We start from the raw sequence: 19,668 nt of genomic DNA on the forward strand, positions 1-19,668 counted from the left end.
CTCCTGAATCTAAAATAAAAGTTGAAATTATTTTTAAAAATAGACGCTGTCTGCGGTGGTTCATTCCTGTAATACTAGCACTTTGGGAGGCTGAGGTGTGAGGATCAAGAGGTCAGGAGTTCAAGAACAGCCTGACTAACATGGTGAAACCTCGTCTCTACTAAAAATACAAAAAAATTAGCTGGGTGTGGTGGCGTGCACCCGTAATTCCAGCTTCTCAGGAGGCTGAAGCAGGAGAATCGCTTGAACCCCGGAGGTGGAGGTTGCAGTGAGCCAAGATTGCACCATTGCACTCCAGCCTAGGCGACAGAGCGAGACTCCATTGCAAAAACAAACAAACAAACAAACAAACAAACAAAATGGAGAGCATGTGTTGTATATTTCAAGTAGCAAGAAGAGAGAACTTGAAATGTTTTCATCACATAGAAATAATAAATACTCAAGGTTTTGAGTGGCCTACAAACTCGGACTTGATTATTGCACATATTATGCATGAAACAAAATATCACATGTACCTCATAAATATGTACAAATATGATGTATGAATTTTTTAAAAGTGAAGCTGGTATAAAGAAAATTAGAGAGCAAATCAAGAGGTTTAACCCATGATGAATAGAAGTTCCAGAAAGTAAAAAAGGAAAGGGAATGGAGAAATGATTAAAGAAATAATATAAGAACATATCCCAGAGGAGATTTGAAAACTTATAATGGTAAATGTTACTGACACTTTCATTGTCACTATTTTAGCTAAAGTTTTATAAGAATTAGAAGAACACAGTAAAGAGTAAAAAGGGGATGTGGAGAGAGAATGGAAAAGATACTGAGTGTGGGATAAAGGTTTTAGGACTGTCTGCTAAAGCAGTGATTCACAACTTGCATACTTAAATGAATACAAAATAATGGTATTGCCTCATCCAACTGCCAAATCAATTCAACTCTGAATGTTTGTTGCTTTTTTCTTTTTTTATAAGAATTAGCAGGGTAAACTTATTTTAAGTAGGGGATTGCCCTTCCTTAAAACAGTATTTTTCCTGATGGTAGAATTAACATGTATGTATGATAGAATATTTAGTTACATGTAAAGAGGAAAACAATAATCACTCATAATTTTTCCAACCAGAAATAAATACCATTCCTAACATTTTAGTTACTCAGTATTTTTCCACATATATTTAGAAACACTATTTGGATTTGGAACACATAAACTGTTTTCTGATTTGCTCACTTTACTCATATTATGAGCATTTCCATTTGATTAATCATGTATTAATGAGTTTCATGTGCGTTATTTATTTTTCAGAAATACTTATTTTGGTTCCAATTTTTTACTATAATAAGTAACACTATTAGCATAATCATTGTTCAATCCTCTGACCAGAAAGAATAATATGTAAATTCCGAGAAATAGAATTACTAGATAAAACACATTTAAAATTTTGATTTTTTTGTTTCTATTTTTGGTTTCTTCTTTTTTGAAATATCCAGGAAACAAGTGTACTTCTATTTATTTCTGAGAGAAATTGTATTTTCTAACAGTTTCCAAAACATCTCTATAAAACAATTGTCTTTAAATAAATGTGCTTTCTAGGCTTTGCTGCTCAAGTCATTCATTAAAACAAAGTGTTGACTGTGGACCTTGTGATCAACAAATAATAGAGTGAATTTTTACTAGCAACAACAGAAAAAACTGAGCTATATGAATGTATAATTATATTTTTATATGTATAATTATATACATAATTATTTATTATATATATATTTTACACATCTAATTATATTTCATGTCACAGCTGTAATTTGTGTTAGTGTTTGTGTAATATACCCACATTTAGTGTAATTAACTATTGTGATAGCTATGCAAATATTGCTTCACAATCAGATAAAAGCATGAAATAAACGATATGCTTACAAAAAGATTAAAAAATTAATTTACTGTAAAGGTAACCCTGAAGGCAAGAAGTTTTTCATGTGTGACTTTCTCTATTTTTTAAATAAAAGGAACTGCAACTTGCCATATTTATAGAAACTTTGGGCAGCTTCTTAAAGTTAAAACATTTTTAAAATTTTTAAATTTAAAACAGTTTTTAAAGTTTCTTAAAGTTAAACATATATTTACCATATGAATCACCCTTAAGAGAGAAAAAGTTATATTCATACAGAAACCTGTATGCAAATGTTTATGGCAAGTGTTATTCATTATGGCGATAAACTGGAACAAATCCAGATGTCTTTTAACTTATGAATGAATAAACAGACTGTGGTACAACCATAAAATGGAATCTTATTCAGCAATAAGAAGGAATAAACTAATTGACACAACAGGGATGAATCTTAAATGAGTTTGCTAAGGTGAAATAAGCCAGACCCCAAATGCTCCAAATTATATGACTCTACTCATATGACCTTCTATTCAAAACAAACAAACAGGGCCGGGCGCGGTGGCTCAAGCCTGTAATCCCAGCACTTTGGGAGGCCGAGACGGGCAGATCACGAGGTCAGGAGATCGAGACCATCCTGGCTAACACCGTGAAACCCCGTCTCTACTGAAAAATACAAAAAAATTAGCCGGGCGAGGTGGCGGGCGCCTGTAGTCCCAGCTACTCGGGAGGCTGAAGCAGGAGAATGGCGTGAACCCGGGAGGCGGAGCTTGCAGTGAGCTGAGATCCGGCCACAGCACTCCAGCCTGGGCGGCAGAGCGAGACTCCGTCTCAAAAAAAATAAAATAAAATAAAATAAAACAAACAAACAACAACAACAACAAAAAATAGGGACAGAAAATAAGTTGATGTTGACTGTTAAGGGTAGGGATCACAGGAGGGGATGACTTCAAAGGTGCAGAACAAGTGAATTTTGGAGATAACGGGACCATTCTGCCATGACTGAGGGATGAGGATGCATACATAACTCCATGCATTTGTCAAAACCCATGGAGCTATAAACCACAAATAATGAATTTTACTACATGCAAATTAAAAAAAAAAAAAAACTCAACCCTGATTTGCAGTGGGGGTGGAGGTTGGGGACTCAAATAATATATAAATTGCAGCAAATTACCCTAACTGTGTTACTGAGTGACATAGCCACAGCAAAGGGAGCAAGGAAAAAAGATATGCCCTACTTCCAGAAAATATTATTTTGAGTGAATATTATTAGGCAAAAAGATCACATACAAAACATTCACTTTTATTAGTAAATTTGTTTCTCACAGGGGTATAGGTTAAGAATTCTGAAACTAATGTATGTGTATGCTAGGGTTAAACAAATAGGGAAATATGATGTAAATGAGATCTAATTTTCTCACTATCTGAGAAAGAAGTTACAAATGAGGACAGCATAAGGCTATAATAAACCTTGTGGTGTTGGATAGCAAACAGGGGTATGGTAAGAATCAGCTTTTCAATATGTACATATAGAGACAGACACAGAAATAGATACAAGTGTACGTTTGCATGGATTAGTACACATACAGACATTTCCAAGCTCTCTCTGCTGAAAGAGCCCAAACTCAATGACACCCTGGTAGCCATGGGCACACCTAGTACCCAGATCTTTGTTTTTAAATATCATTCTGCAATAACAGGAATGGGGTTCCTGGATAAACGGTTAATTCCAGCCTGGCACAGGAAAAATGCAAGATGAATTTGGAGTATCTCATGGTGCTAAACAGTAAGGAAGTATCCAAGAAAAGAACACATGACATGTCAAAAGAGCCAGGAGCCAACATGAATAATCTCTCAATGACCAAAGCTGGAACAATTTGATTGTAAAAAATTAATAACAATAGTACTGATTTGTAACCCATAGAATACAACAAATATCCATTAGTCTATTATGTCAGCCCATACTGACATAAATAAATTATTGAATAAATAAATGCAGGAGAAAGACTAGCTCTTCCTTACAGAGGAATTCCAATTAATAATTATGAAAGTAATAAGACAAATAGAAAATCACCATTAGAACACCAGAATAAAAATTGTTGTGAGCAAGATCCAGCTCTGGATCCTAAAATTTGTAGGCAAAATTTGAAGAAAAACAGGATCTTTGTACAGTCTCAAAGTATTATCTCCCAAGATGTTTATTAATTATGTGGGGAAAAAATCCAGCAAACACCACCTTAGCCAAGTGATCAAGGTGAACATCACCAGTAACAAGAGACAAGGACATCATATGCCCCTTGATATTTTACACTGAGAAGGGTAGACTGCTTCCATGAAATTCTTGCCAAAGATTCATAACCTTATAAAGAAGTCATCAGGCCAATCCAAATTGAGGATCATTCTACAAAACACCTGACCAGTACTCTTCAAATATGTCAAGGTCATGAAAGAAAAAAACATTGCATCAGATTGAAGGAGAGTAAGGAGATATGAAAACTCAATGCAATGAGGGGTACTAGATAGGTTCTTAGAGCAGAAAAGGGGCAAACTTTTGTTTTTTTTTAAAAAAAAGATGCAATCTGAATAACATTTATAATTGAGTTAACAGTTTGTATCCATATTAATTTCTTAGTTTTGATGAAAGTATCATGTTTATGTGAGATTTAACATTAAAGTAAGCTCAGCGAAAGGTATTTGGAAAAATCTTTGTACTATCTTTGCAATTTTTCTGTAAGTCTAAAATTATGTCAAAATTAAAAATTAAGGTCAGGCACAGTGACTCATGTCTGTAATCCCAGCACTTTGGGAGGTCAAGGTGGGCAGATCACTTGAGGCCAGGAGTTCAAGACCAGCCTGGCCAACAGGGCAAAACCCAGTCTCTACTAAAAATAAAAAAAAAAAATAGGTGTGGCGGTACATGCCTGTAATCCCAGCTACTTGGGAAGCTGAGCGTGAGAATCACTTGAACCCAGGAGGCCACAGTTGCAGCGAGCCAAGCTCATGCCACTGCACTCCAGCCTGAGAGACAGAGTGAGACTCTGTCTCCAAAAAACAATAAAAAAATAAATTTAAAAGGAGAATCCCAGCATAACTGACATTATACTTTATAATTTCCTTCTCTACCTATTTCACCCATAACCCCCTTCTTGCCTTCTCCATTGCCATCACTGGCTGATCTGTTCTGCTCTCTTCTCTTCACATATTCCACTCATCTCCAGTGACTCACACAAACCTAAAACCAGCAAGTGTCTTGGAGACTGTCCAGTGTCTAATGCCTTCTTATTGCAGGAAAAGATGCTGAAGGCTACAGAGATTAAATAATGTGACCAAAATCTTTCAGCTAGTGAGTGATGGTGCAAGAGTTGACCACAAAAGCCCGAGGAGAGGGGACAGAAGAGTCACGGGAAGAGTTTTTATGTGTGACTTTGTGTTGTCCAGGTGCCAACCACACGTTTTGAGGCTCAGGAAACAAAGTGAAGAACTGAGTTAAATAGAATAATATTCCCCTTAATGTATACTGAACAAAGTCTAGTTTCAATTCATATAGGACTGATGAATGCACGGACTTTGGGTGTCTCAAAATTTTACAGCTGTGGGAAAAGATTTTGCACCCCAGGCTGGGAACATACTATCACAGGAGCCATGACTGACAGCGAAAGTAGCACGGAATGTTCCTCAATATCTTTGGTGTAATGGTCTGAAACAGCATACCAAAAACACTGTTTCTAAGTACATGGAAGACACCTGCTAGGGAAATAGATGGGAAAGCTTTTTTTTTTTTCTTTCATAATTGAGATTTTACTGGTTGAGGATCAGTACAGACATTTAAATTTGTACACAATTCTTAACATACATACCAAAAATCTAAAAAGCCATGTATTGTAATTCTTTTTTAAAGTTATTCCAGCGACTTTCCCCCTTAAAATTTGGAAGCAAATTTTCCTTAAGAGGCTATCAGTATCTTCACATGCTAATAAGCTGTTACATACGTCTCACCAATTCACAACTGAATAGCATGTACGCTACATATTCAAATTTTTAATCTTTCACAGCACAGTAACAAAGTTATTGGGAAAACAGGACTGCCACAATCAAAGATCTTACAGCATGCACACAATTCCGACAGGGAGATCCGTGATTAAGGAGTGGTTTTCTTTAGGAAACAATTCTACTAAAAAACAACAAGGAAATATAAGTAATTAAAAATGTCCAAGACATTAAATGCAGGACTGACTCCATATTGCCATTTAATATGCTTTGTATTATAGGATATAAAAACTAACCCCTCCATCTATGGAATGTTAAGTGGACACCCAAGACAGTCAAAGCCTCCCATAATTCAATGTCCCACACTATTTTCTGGTTGGACCAAAAAAAAAAACAACCAGCGAATGATTTCACCTCTAAAAAAAAAGCATTTACACTTAAAAAATGGGATGAGGTGGGATTCCCTCCTTCTTAAAAATGTTTCTAGAGCTACTAAAACACTTGCATTTACAAAATAATTGATAAGAAATATTCCTCTGGATTGCACAAGAAGAGAGAAAGGGACCGCTGATAAGACATGGTATACGGTATTAATCAGACTTGGTTTCTTTCTCTCCTGCTTCATCAGAGGCTGAACTCTCCTCAGTTTTCATTTCCCTGTTTTCTGCAGGTAAATCTTCTTGAGTTTCTTAGTTTGCCACTTTGGCCTGTTTTCCCTTTGCTCCCCTTTTCCCTTTTGTTTGCACTTTTTTGTCTGAAGATGTATCCTTCGCTGCTGCATTTTTCAGCTTTGCTTCTACTTTTGCAGGAGCAGGTTTAGCTGGCAACCGCGCCAATCTCCTCTTGGGCTCTTCCTTTGTGGTCCCTTCATGACCTTCCTCTTGGGCATCTGGTGACGAGGAGGGCTCATGCCAGGTGCCTACAGGCCTCGTCGCACCGAGAGCCTTAGTGAAGCTGGGCTGCCTGGCCGCTGCCGCTCCTCTCGCCGCCCGAGCTGCTGAGACCCACCAGAAAGCTTCTTAAGAAAACCTGTGACCAGGCATGGTGGCTCATGCCCGTAATCCCAGCACTTTGGGAGGCAGAGGCGGGTGGATCACGAGGTCAGGAGTTTGAGACCAGCCTGGCTAAGATGGTGAAACCTCATCTCTACTAAAAATACAAAAATTAGCTGGCTGTGGTGGCATGTGCCTGTAATCCCAGCTACTGGGGAGGCCGAGGCAGGAGAATCGCTTGAACCCGGAGCCGGAGGTTGTAGTGAGCGGAGATCGGCCACTGCATTCTAGCCTGTGTGACAGAGCAAGACTCTAATCTCAAACAAACAAATAAAACTTGTATTGCAGGCGAGCCAGGCATGGTGGCTCATGCCTGTAATCACAGCACTTTGGGAGGCCCAGGCGGGTGGATCACCTGAGGTCAGGAGTTCAAGACCAACCTGGCCAACATGATGAAACCCCGTCTTTACTAAAAATACAAAAAATTAGCTGGGCGTGGTGGCAGACGCCTGTAATCCAACTGCTCCAGAGGCTGAGGTAGGAGAATCGCTTGAACCTGGGAGGCTGAGGTTGCAGTGAGCCGAGATCCTGCCATTGTACTCCACCCTGGGCAACAAGAGTGAAACTCTGTCTCAAAAACAAAAAGAAAAAACATGTATTGCCCCCAAAATATCAATACTAATGCCAATGTGACCTCATTTGTCCTCATTAGCTGGTGGATCCTGACGTGTATTTGCGGATGACAAAGAAAAAAATGAACCATGTGATAAGTATAGAATTCGAGATATGCTTGAGGATTTGTATGAATATCTAGGAAGAGAAAGGCCAGGAAGCCCTGCCTGCAATCCAGGTAAGCAGAATAAAGGTTGTAAGTACGGAGAATAGATAACAGATCTGAGAAATATTTACAGGTTAAATTCCATAGTATTGGCAATTGTAAATGACAAGGAAGAGGAAGGGCTCAAGGGTGAAGACCAGATTTCTATCTTAGGAGATGACAGAGTGGGTGATTCCACTTATAACCAACAAAACACAAGCTTTGGAGCTTCTGAGGTGATAGTGGTACTGAGTGTAACAGACTTAAGCGCTGACTTTAAGGCAAGGGACCACATCAAGGTTTCTCAACCTTGCCACTACGAACATATTTGACCACACAATTATTTGTTGTGGACATTTTAAAATATTTAGCAGCATCCTTGACTTTAACCTATAGATGCCAGTACCAACCATTCCCCCTAGATGTGACAAAACCAAAAATATCTCTAGACATCGCCAAATATTACTAGAGGAGACAGAATCTCTCCCTTGTTGAAAATCACTGAGGTAAAGAGGACTGAGAAAGAGCATTTCAGGCAGATAGAACAGTAAGAATAAAGGTATGTGACAGAAAACAGCACCAGGGTTTAGAGAATAATAAGCGGTTTCATATCACTTGCAGCATAACACCCAGTTAGAAAGATATAAGAGAAGGGTACTGTTAGGCAAAAGCCATTCGCAAAAAACCTTGACTAGCAATAGTCACCACTTGTCCCTCCAGGACTCTGCTGCCTGCTCTGTTCCCCAAGAGGCTGACTTTTGTGGGTGTCATCACAGAGAATCTCTTGCCCTTTAACTAGCAGTTAGCTTGGACCAAGGGGAGGCATTGGCAAGAGATTGGAGGGTGGGAGTAGAGAGAGGTGGGGTGTTTATCCACAAGGCTTCCTCTCTGCAGGTCTGTGATACGGCAAAGGCTACACTCCCCTAAGTCTACCGCACCTTTCCAAGGACACCTCCTTCTTGGTTCCAGCTCTCATGAGATTCTGGCTACACCATTCCTTCTACACATCCCTCCTACAACCCAGTGTGGTAAAACTTTTATAATGTTGCTGGTTCCTGAGCCCCTCACTAGGCCTTTTAGTTTATTTTACCCTGCCAAAACCTCTGTAAATAGTTTCTTCATTAGTTTGTCTTCAGATACACCTTTATGAGTATGGCATTTAATTCTTCCCAGAAGCGTAATACAAAGCAAATACTAAGACTTTATTCTAGGATTGATGAGAAGTCGTTCAAGATTTCAAGCATAGATGTAAAAAGGCAAGTTCACCATTTTATATTTTTCATCTCATAATTGTGAGTAGGATAGATTTCAGGGGTAAAATATTCGCTTCAGAAAAACCAGTGAGGAAGATTTAGCAATAACCCAGGTAAGAGATGATGATTATCTGACCAGAATAAAGGTAGTAAGTACAGAGAATAGATGACAGATGTAAGAAATGTTTAGAGGTAGGCTTGGCATGGTGGCTCAGGCCAGGACTTTGGGAGGCCAAGGCAGGTAGATCACATGAGGCCAGGAGTTCGAGACCAGCCTGGTCAACACAGCAAAACCCCATCTCTACTAAAAATACAAAAATTAGCCAGGCATGGTGGTGCACATCTGTAATCTCAGCTACTTGGGTGGCTGAGGCCCGAGAACTGCTTGAACCTGGGAGGCGGAAGTTGCAGTGAGGTGAGATCATGCCATTGCACTCTAGCCTGGGTGACAAAGGGAGACTTTGTCTCAAAAAACAAAACAAAAACAGAAGAAAAAGAGACATGTTAAGAGGTTAAATTCAGCAGTATTGGCAATCGATAGAAGGTCAATGCCAAGAAAGGGGAACGAAGGGCTCAACGGTGATGGCCCTTCTAGCTTAGCAGACGACAGAGTGGGTAATTTCTATCTTGGGAGATGACAGACTGGGTGATTCTGCTTATAACAAACAAAACAGAAGCTCTGAAGCTTCTGAACACAAGAGCAGAAGAGAATTTACTGAGGAAAGGAATGAGTCCGTTTTCTCCAGGTTGAGTTTGATATGTCTGTGGGACATCCAAATGCAGATATTCAGCAGCCTGTTGCATATTCAAGCCCGAAGCCTAGGAAAGTGCTCTGTACCTTAGGTAGATTTTGGAATCTCAACTACAAATGGTTGTTGAAATTTCAGGATTGGTGTTAGGGAACACATGCATTCCAAGAATGGGCAGAGAAAAGTTGATTGTAAGGACAACAGAGGAGGAATGGCCAGAGATGTACATAGAGTAACAAAAGCGTGTGCTCAGCCCAAATGCCAAAAAAGTGAAGAGTTAGAAAAAAGGAGTTATCTAGATGGTGAATTGTAGGAATGTCAAGTGATCTGGGTACAATACTCCATCTCCAGTTAGGGGCTGTATAAGAGCTATTGGATTTGGCACTTTTCTTACCGATTTGTTGCAGGTATCAACAATATGTAAGTTTTCCAGCACAGTGACTAGCACATGGTAAACACTGGATAATTTTTAGTTAAGTTTTCTAAAACCATTTATAAAAGTTCACACAATATAAACAGTAAGTACTAAATGCCAATTTTAAAAGGTAATTAGAAATTTTTAAAATTTTGTTGTAACTTAAGATACCAACTTAAGTTAGAAAAAATTAGAACAGGCATCTAAAAAATAAAAACTTTACCACTTCGGTGAACAAGTGGTCAGATTAAGCAACACTTCATAGGCTACAGACTTCTAGTTAAAGTTGGGTCTTGCTGAGTAAAACAACAATATCTGCAGCAGCCGAAGCTGAGGGAGATCTTATCAAACAGAAAGTGGTGACTATTTTATGGTAAAGAATATAAGGCATGGCCAGTTGGCAGATTCTCCAAGATATAATAACGCTAATTCTTTAAGACTCTTAAACATTGTAGACCAGGAAATGCCAGTGTTAATATCTGTAGGGTTGATAACATCTGTGCACATTTTGAGAGTATTTACCTTTTGATGTAAACCTAACTGGCACATGACCTCCTTGGATATGCAGGGTTTTCCTTTTGCTTTCTTAGAAGACAGGCAAATGAGCAGATCCCAAGAGCCCAGATCACCTAAAAGCAAAAGAATATTCAAAACAAATACATTTTCATCAGATATTTTAAAGGCAATATTTAAATCTTCAGATAAAAAATGTAATTAGTTAAATTCTAAAACACAAGTAAATGATCTCAAATATACTTAAGACAAAAAGTCAATAAAATAACTAAAATTCAAATTTTAAATTTTGGAAGTTCTAATATTTTTATATTTAGTATTCTATTCTATAGAAAATTTAATTGTCTAAAGACATAAAATTCATTTAAAATATTGAAATTAGAATATCTTAAATCACTTATTTTAAAAATTAATAAAGTCTTTTTTATGGATTTGGGAGGAAAAATAATAAAATCTTTTAAGATAGAAGAAAGTTGTGAAATCAAATAATGATAAGAAGTGAAAACATCAAATATTTTGTTCCAGGCTTGGATACTCCCACTATTTTTCACAGATCTAAACGTCAAACATCAAATTTACTTTTGTAATGTTTCATAAAAGAAAATGTTGTAATAGGCAGAAAATAAAATTCAATGAAAATAAAAACAGGTTTTGCATAAAAGAAATTTGTAATCTAGTTATACACAGCAGAGTTCATTTCAAACTGTGGAGTATAACACGGATGAAAGCAAATGATATTTCAGCTATTTCACCAAGGACAAAACTCTTTGCCAATAAATCATACTAACTTGCCAAAATAATCTCAGAAGGGTACATTCTTGCCTAATCTCTAAACATTTTAAAGTTAACATTTGTGTGTATACATGGGTTTATTTAACTTCATTCACTTTGATTTTATATATAGTTATATATATTGCTATATATCTATATATCTGTATCTACATATAGATACAGATATAGATCACATGCCCTACATATAATTGGTGCTTTAAAAATATTTCTTGAATAATGCATGAATAACTACTCCTTGAGAGCATGGTAAACACATTACCTCATGGAGAAAAAGCAACAATAAAAGCAACGGAAGAAATGTATTTCAATTTTTAATGTTATTCAGAAACAATATAAAAATACGTATCTCAAAAATAACCAGAAAAAAACCCCACTGGGTAATGTCTAAATGAATTGGTATTACTTAGGAAATAGTCCTTATTTTGGATGAAAATTCAATTTAAAAAACAATTAAACAATTTCTATATACATCACCTCTTTTGTTGATCAATCATGAGATAAATATTTGAGTGATTATTCATGCCAGACCTCACCAGTCATCTCCTGCATTCAGTCTAGTAGCTTCTAAAAAGCCTAGAAGCAACCAACTTCTTTCATACCTCTCTTTTCAAATTTTTTCAGAATTTCTCACTTGAGAAGCATAATATTTCCAAAAAAAGCTTTATGAGAAAAGTATTAATAAGGAAGAGTGATCTATGACAATTAGAAATGAAATTTCACTCCCCACCAATCACAAGTCCTGTGCTTTTCAGCTTCACAAGTCCTGTGCTGTCTGGGCTACTGGCTCCCCTGTTTTTAATTGTCCTGTTGCTGGAAGGGAAACCTTTCCTCCAAAGGAGTCCAGGCAATTGAATCAAGCTCTTGTCCTAGAACTTCTCTGTTTGTTTGATGTATCCCAAGATGCTGGAAGACAGCACAATAAGGCAAAGGTGCAAGGAGAGGAGCAGCAGCTGATTTGGGGATGAGAGAAATCTCATCATGTAGCAACATGGCCTTAGGCTTGCAAGATCTACCCTGTTCCATACACTCTAACTTTCAAGCAAAGTTCCCATTGATTCCTATAGACAAAACCAAATACTATATGATGGTTCCAATACTTTATTTTAACAGTGCATCTGGCTTCTTCATCCCAAACTTTTGATTTGGATTCAAAGCAAAACACAAAGGCTGTATTATTCTATGTCATTTCTAGCCCAGGAAATGCTAGAACCCTAGAAGAAACCTCCTGTCATATGATTCCCAACTAAATATTTTAAGAAGATAAAGATATGCAAAGAGGGATTTCAAATCATGACCTGTGGCGTTTTGGTCTCAGAGTAAGTTTTATATTCCTCCACGTCTAAAGCATACCCTTCTTCACTATTCAAGGCACATACATCATTTCTAGAGTTGATAGAAATATATATTTAAGCCATAAATGTTTACAATGGAAAGACACATTTAAATAATTCAAAGCATTGAATTTATTAAGAATCTTCTATGAACAGAACATTGTACTCAAAGTATGAAAGTAAACAGAAAAAAAAAAAAAGAGCAGAAAGTCACTGCCCTCAACAATCTCTTTGAGGGATCAAATTAAAAACAAAGTGGGAGAAAGTAAAATAACTTACAAAGCATTACACAGTTTTCTGGCATTCATAAGGGTGACCCCCTCATCCCTCAAAGATGTTTAATTAATATTTTAAATTAATAATTTAAAAATAGTGTATAGTCCACAAATCTCCTCTTAAAATGAAGTAAAGTGTAACTGAAATTTCAAGTAATATCTTCATACACCTTCTTCCCGAATGCTTGCTAGCATGGTTTAAAAACGCTGATTGTTTCCACTCAAAACCCCCACTGTTACGCACATTGAATCCCACCTCAATGTCCCCAAAGCTATTTCCTAGTTACACATTTGGTAGACCTTTTCACTTTGTCTTCATTTCTATTTCCAACATTAGAAGTTAGCTCCCTCCCCTGCTTTCCAAAGCCCTTTTTCTTTTTCTAATGAAGTTTTACTTGTTTCATGAGAGGTACTATGTATTAAAATTTACTTAAAGAAACCCTAATGCCACATTGAAATGTAGAAACTGGGCAGAGATCAAAGCACTTTCACTAGCTAAGTAAATCACATTGAGAAGTTAGCCTTGGAGCATTTGGGATACAAATTTATACCTCAGCATAATGACAAATTACTATATATTGTGGGACTTTGGAGCCACATTTCACAGCTGAAAGCATGAGCATTTAGGAGGTAAATGCCCTAGGTCTCCAGCAGAGATTGTAAACTAAAGGCACACAGGCAAGTCAAGCCCTCAGACAGGATACATCTGGCCTGCACAGCGTTTGTTTTGTTTTTGTTTTAAGTATTTGCCAAAATGCAAATGTCAGCTCAATTCACATAGAAAAGTCCAATTTCAGCCTTTATTTGAAAACTTGGAAGCTCTGGTAACTCTGGGTCCATATCCTACAAGGCAGTGACTGGCTGGAGCCACTCCCCACATGTTCTCCAGTTTGCCGTGGTCTCTTACTCTCACACCTGGCCCTAACTCTGCTTGGGCTCTGTCTCTGATAGCAGCACACCATTCTAGACCTGGCATAAAATAATAGTGTTCCAGGTTTCCATGAGCTGGCCATTTGACAAATTGATGTTCCGTGTATTAGCTTTTAATGAATTAGAGTTGTTCATTAGATAAATTGGTTTTATTAAGATAACATCAGGCAAACTGCTATTTGGTTAATTGGCCCTAGAGGGATGTTTGAATCTACCCTTTTATGTCTAGATTTATCATGCTATTCCATAAGATTGGGGAAGGTCATTCAACTCCAAGGACATTTTGTTGGTTACATTAAAGGTGGCAAGGGCTGCAACTCTTAGGGTTCTTTTCTTTCAGAGCCTGGAAAAATCAAGAGTGGTCTCTGATCATCTTTTTTTCTTACATCTCTTCTTCCCAGTTTGGGTGCAAAAGTGGCTCAGAATCTGCTCCTACCTGGGCCTTGCCTCATCTCTTTTTCATTCACTCTCTCATTAGACTTTTTTCTATGTTGAGCCTGTCTCAAGGTTGTTGTCATACTTGTAAATGGCCTAGGACAGGCTGTTTCTAAGCACTGGAGTAAATGCTCGTTGTTTGTGTCTTTCTCGATGCGCTTTTTCTGCACCGAGAAGGTTGACATTAGAGTAGAAGTGCTAAGACATCAGATTTGTGTTAGCTGAAAATAGGCAAAGCCCCCGGTCAATTTGGATGGTGACTTCTTAGGTTCTCCTGGCATGGGGAAAAGGACATCCCATATGATTTAGCCTTGCTCTTTAGAACACTGCATTAGGATTTGGGGACCAAAGCCACTACGAGTAAATGAGTAGTAGAAATAGTAGTAACAATGATGTCAACAGCTAATAGTACTTCAGAACTTACAATGTGCCAAATATTGTTCCACGTATTTGTATTATCTCATTTATCCCATATAATAATCTATTTTATATGATTATCCTATTTTTTACAGGCGCAGAAAGGTTAAATAACTTCCCCAAGGTCGCCCTTCCAGTTAGTGGTGGGAGGAGAGTTTGGATACAAACAACTAGTTCTAGTGGCCATGTTCTTGAATATTACACCATTATCTCCTCTGAAAACAGGGAAGCAACAAATAGATTTAGCTATTGATGCCTTACATGTATTCATTTATGTAATATTTCCAACAACCCGGTGGGGTGGAAACAATTTTTACGTGTTATTACATGTGCTTTACATGTGAGGAAACAGACACGGAAATTATCTGGAGAAAGTAGCCTTTCTCTCTCACTGTCCAGTGCATCTGTTTTTCTTTGGAAGCTCGGAGGAAGAAATCACTACAGCAGGTATAACTCAGGTATTCCTAGACCCTCACCTAGGTATTGTGCCCCATCATACTACTGGCAATACCACTGGTAATCAAAGTTAAATCTTCCTACACAAAAGGAGCTAATACTTACCTCACAGGTATTCAGGAACTAGAAATATGTACTTGAACTCTATCTATTTTTGAAAATATATCCTTAAAACTTTCTCAGTTTTTTTTTTTTTTTTTAACCGTTAAAATTATTTCTTTCCCTGTTGCAGAGAAACCAGAACTTCCTGATCAGGCTTACCAAGGTCTTAAATAGAAAGGTCATAGGGCATAATTCTAGGAAAACAGGATGTGGATGCTCCAGTCCCCATCTCAGAATTACAGAAATGTGAAAAACCTACAGGCACCTCCCAAACACTCCGAAGCAAAACTGCTGATAACACGAATCACTGTCATGCCTTCATAGTGTTGTCTCTGGAAAAGACACAAACTTCTCAGACAATTTTGGAAGGAGATGTCAGGATCCAGATCAATTAATTCAGATATAAAATGGCACTGACTACAGTTTTTATCCTTCTCTAAGTGTTCTCAGAAACCAGCTAACATCTGTTCGTGTTAAAAGAGCAATTTTTAGAGGTTTTTGTTTGGTTTTGTTTTAAAATCAAGTATCTGCAATAAGGAGTGAGGCTGCCTTTAGAATATTTCCAGTTTCTCATAGACAGGCTGCCATAAAGCAAACACTCATTTCCTGACTCATAAATGACCTCCTTCACTGATAACATCTGCAAGATCCATAATTTAATCCAGAGAACAACAGAGAACTCTGAGATAGCATCATTCATATTAGCATCAAATGCTGTTTATTCTCAAGGAATGACAACTTTAATTTTCTGGCACACTTAATAAAAATTTAACAATATTAAGTCTATTCCTGCTTTCTTCTTTTCCATAGTATTTACCACCGTCTCACAGATTATATATACATTTTTTCTGTATTTGTTTATTATGGTTTCCCCAATTTGAATGTCTGCTCCATAAGGGCAGAGGCTATATCTATTTTGTTCACTGCTAGATTCTCAGTACCTAAAATAGTGGCTGAAATGTAAAGCATTTGCCATGTATTTGTAAAATGTATAAACAAGTAAATCAGTGAATAACTGCATGTGAACGGCAAACAATTATAATTAAATCAAAAGCAAGTATATTGAAATTCTATTCTATAATTAAAAATAGAATAATAGAAAAACATTAGTTTTTAAAAAATGAAATAAATATAATTTTGGTTCTTAGCTGGTAAGGATAAAAGAGGAGAAATAAACATGAGAAGAACAAAGTTAATAACTCATTGTGCTTAAATTGTAAAAACAAATGGGAGATTCCAGTGCTTTATATGTTGGAAATTTTCTGTAAACACTTACACATTAATTTTAGGCAGAACAGATTTGTAAAGTATAGTTTGGAAAATAAATTTGTCCAAGAGCTTCTAGAATACAAAGCTACAAAAGCCAAGCCTCATTTACTTATTCACAATATTAAACTATCATATTCCATAAGGATACAACAAGGATGATTTCCTGAGTTTCTTTCCTTTAAGGTGAAGTACTAAAGGTGCCTCATTTTTTAGTAATTCATAATATTCTTTTATAATATAATATGTGAGGATATTTTATCTGTTCACTGTTCATTTGTATTACCCTTCTTTTCACAACTAAATTATAAAATCCTGATTAAATAACAAAGTATTTACCTGTATCCATCCTTTATCAGGATTAGTGCAGAGTATTATGTTCATGAGTACATTTTTAGCTTATTGATGATAAATTAGGGTCTATACTTGATTCCACCACAAGATTATTTGGATATAAGTTAACCATTGCAAATACCTCTATCTCTTCCCAAATTTCTCAAGTTGCATTAACCAATTCCTTACTCTGCACTCTTCATGTAGTACATCTATGGAACAGTACCATAGCACCCATAATTAATTTTATTTACCATTCTCCAATAAAAGGAACCATGTTGTTGGAGGAATCACTGATTAAAGGGTTGGGGCAGGAAACACACAAGATAAGCCTAGACTGTTGCAGTGTCAGAAAGTAAGAAAGTGCTCAAAAACAAACAAACAAGCAAACAAAGAAAAGCAACAATAAAGGTACATCAAAGACACACTTAAGTCAACGATTAGAGCTGGAGCAATCTGGGCAACTAAATAAATAGAATAATATTTAATTATAAGCTAAAGTAGAAAATAAATATCCATGAGCCCGTAATGGTGCAAATAACTGACTGAATAAATAAATACATAGTGATGAAGAGACAAATCTCTCATGCAGAATAATTCTAAAACAGTTATGTAGTGTGAGTGGCATATGGTGACACCTTTCCAAATAGTTCAATATGGAAAGAGGGAATAAAAGAATATAGTGGAAAAACCTAGCAAACATTACCTCAGTCAGATAATCAGGTTAACATGAACAGAGCTAAGTCATGTGGTTAGTGCAAACTCTTGATATGATGTGATAAGGATGATGCTTTATCTCTGTGTTCACACTCCTTCAAACCATAGCTCTAGTCTAATCATGAGAAAAACGTCAGGCAAATTCCCAGTGAGGGACATCAAAATAGCTGACCAGTTCCTCTCAAAACTGTCAAGACCATAAAAAATGGAAAGTCTGAGAAACTGTCACAGCCAAGAGGAGTGAGCGGAATGAAACACAATAAGTTGAAAGCCCCTTCTTAATACATGCAACTCCTCACATGCCTTAAGGTAATAAAAGCCATCTACAGCAAACCCACAGCCAACATTATACTGAATGGGGAAAAGTTGAAAGCATTCCCCCTGATAACTGGAACAAGAAAAGGATGCTCACTTTCACCACTTCTATTCAACATAGTACTGGAAGTCATAGCTAGAGCAACAGACAAAAGAAAGAAATAAAGGGCACCCAAATTGGCAAAGAGTAAGTCAAATTATTGCTGCTTGCTGATAATATGACTGTATACCTAGAAAACCCTAAAGACTCATCCAGAAAGCTTCTAGAACTGGTAAATGAATTCAGCAAAGTTTCAGGATACAAAATTAATGTACACAAATCAGTAACTCTGCAATATACCAACAGTGACCAAACTGAGAATCAAATTAAGAACTCCACCCCTTTCAAAATAGCTGCAAAAAATAATAATACTTAGGAATATACCCAATCAAGGACCTGAAAGACCTCTATAAGGAAAACTACAAAACACTGCTGAAAGAAATCAAAGATGACACAAACAAAAGGAAACACATCCCATGCTCATGGATGGGTAGAATCAATATTGTCAAAATGACCAAACTGCCAAAAGCAATCTACAAATCCAATACAATTCCCATCAAAATATCACCATCGTTCTTCACAGAAGTAGAAAAAATAATCCTAAAATTCATATGGAACCAAAAAGGAGCCGCATAGCCAAAGCAAGACTATGTAAAAAGAATAAATCTGGAGGCATCACGTTACCTGACTTCAAACTATACTATAAGGCCATAGTCACCAAAACAGCATGGTACTGGTATAAAAATAGGCACATACACCGATACAACAGAATAAAGAACCCAGAAATAACCCCAAATACTTATAGCAAACTGATCTTCAAAAAAGCAAACAAAAATATAAAGTGTGGAAAGGACACCCTATTCAACAAATGGTGCTGCGATAATTGGAAAACCATATGTAAAAGAATGAAACTGGATCCTCATCTCTCACGTTATACAAATATCAACTCAAGATGAATCAAAGACTTAAAGTTAAGACCCAAAACCACAAATATTCTAGAAGACAACATCAGAAAAAAACCCTTCTAGACATTAGCTTAGGCAAAGACTTCATGACCAAAAGCCCAAAAGCAAATGCAACCAAAACAAAGATAAATAGAAGGGACTTAATTAAACTAAAAAGCTTCTGCACAGCAAAAGAAATAATCAGCAGAATTAACAGACAACCCACAGAGTGGGAGAAAATCTTCACATTGTATACATCCAACAGAGGACTAATATCCAGAATCTACAAGGAACTCAAACAAATCAGCAAGACCAAAACAAACAGTTCCATCAAAAAGTGGGCCAAAGACATGAGTAGACAATTCTCAAAAGGAGATATATAAATTTCTGACAAGCATATGGAAAAGTGCTCAACAACACTAATTATCAGAAAAATGCAAATCAAAACCACAATGTGATAACACCTCACTCCTGCAAGAATGGCCATAACCGAAAAATAGATGTTGGCATGGATGCAGTGAAAGGGAACACTTTTGCACAGTTGGTGGAATTGTAAACTAGTACAACCACTATGGAAAACAGTGCGGAGATTCCTTAAAACCCTAAAAGTAGATCTACTATTTGATTCAGCAATGCCACTACTAGATATCTACCCATGGAAAAGAAATCATTATATGAAAAAGATACTTACACAAACATGTTTATAGCA

At 36.8% G+C, this 19,668-nt stretch overlaps 1 protein-coding gene across 3 annotated transcripts in view; it reads right to left on the bottom strand.

The window, feature by feature from the left end:
- Positions 1-19,668, bottom strand: part of CPED1 (cadherin like and PC-esterase domain containing 1) — a 313,276-nt gene that overhangs the window by 243,958 nt on the left and 49,650 nt on the right. For all 3 annotated transcript variants that reach the window (XM_033193921.1, XM_033193920.1, XM_033193919.1), the window contains exon 4: positions 10,616-10,722. In XM_033193921.1, coding sequence (XP_033049812.1) covers positions 10,616-10,722 — 107 coding nt within the window. The remainder of the gene's footprint in view (positions 1-10,615; positions 10,723-19,668) is intronic.

Source organism: Trachypithecus francoisi, unplaced genomic scaffold (assembly GCF_009764315.1).
Source record: "Trachypithecus francoisi isolate TF-2019V2 unplaced genomic scaffold, Tfra_2.0 Lachesis_group4, whole genome shotgun sequence".
Classification (NCBI taxonomy): Eukaryota; Metazoa; Chordata; class Mammalia; order Primates; family Cercopithecidae; genus Trachypithecus; species Trachypithecus francoisi.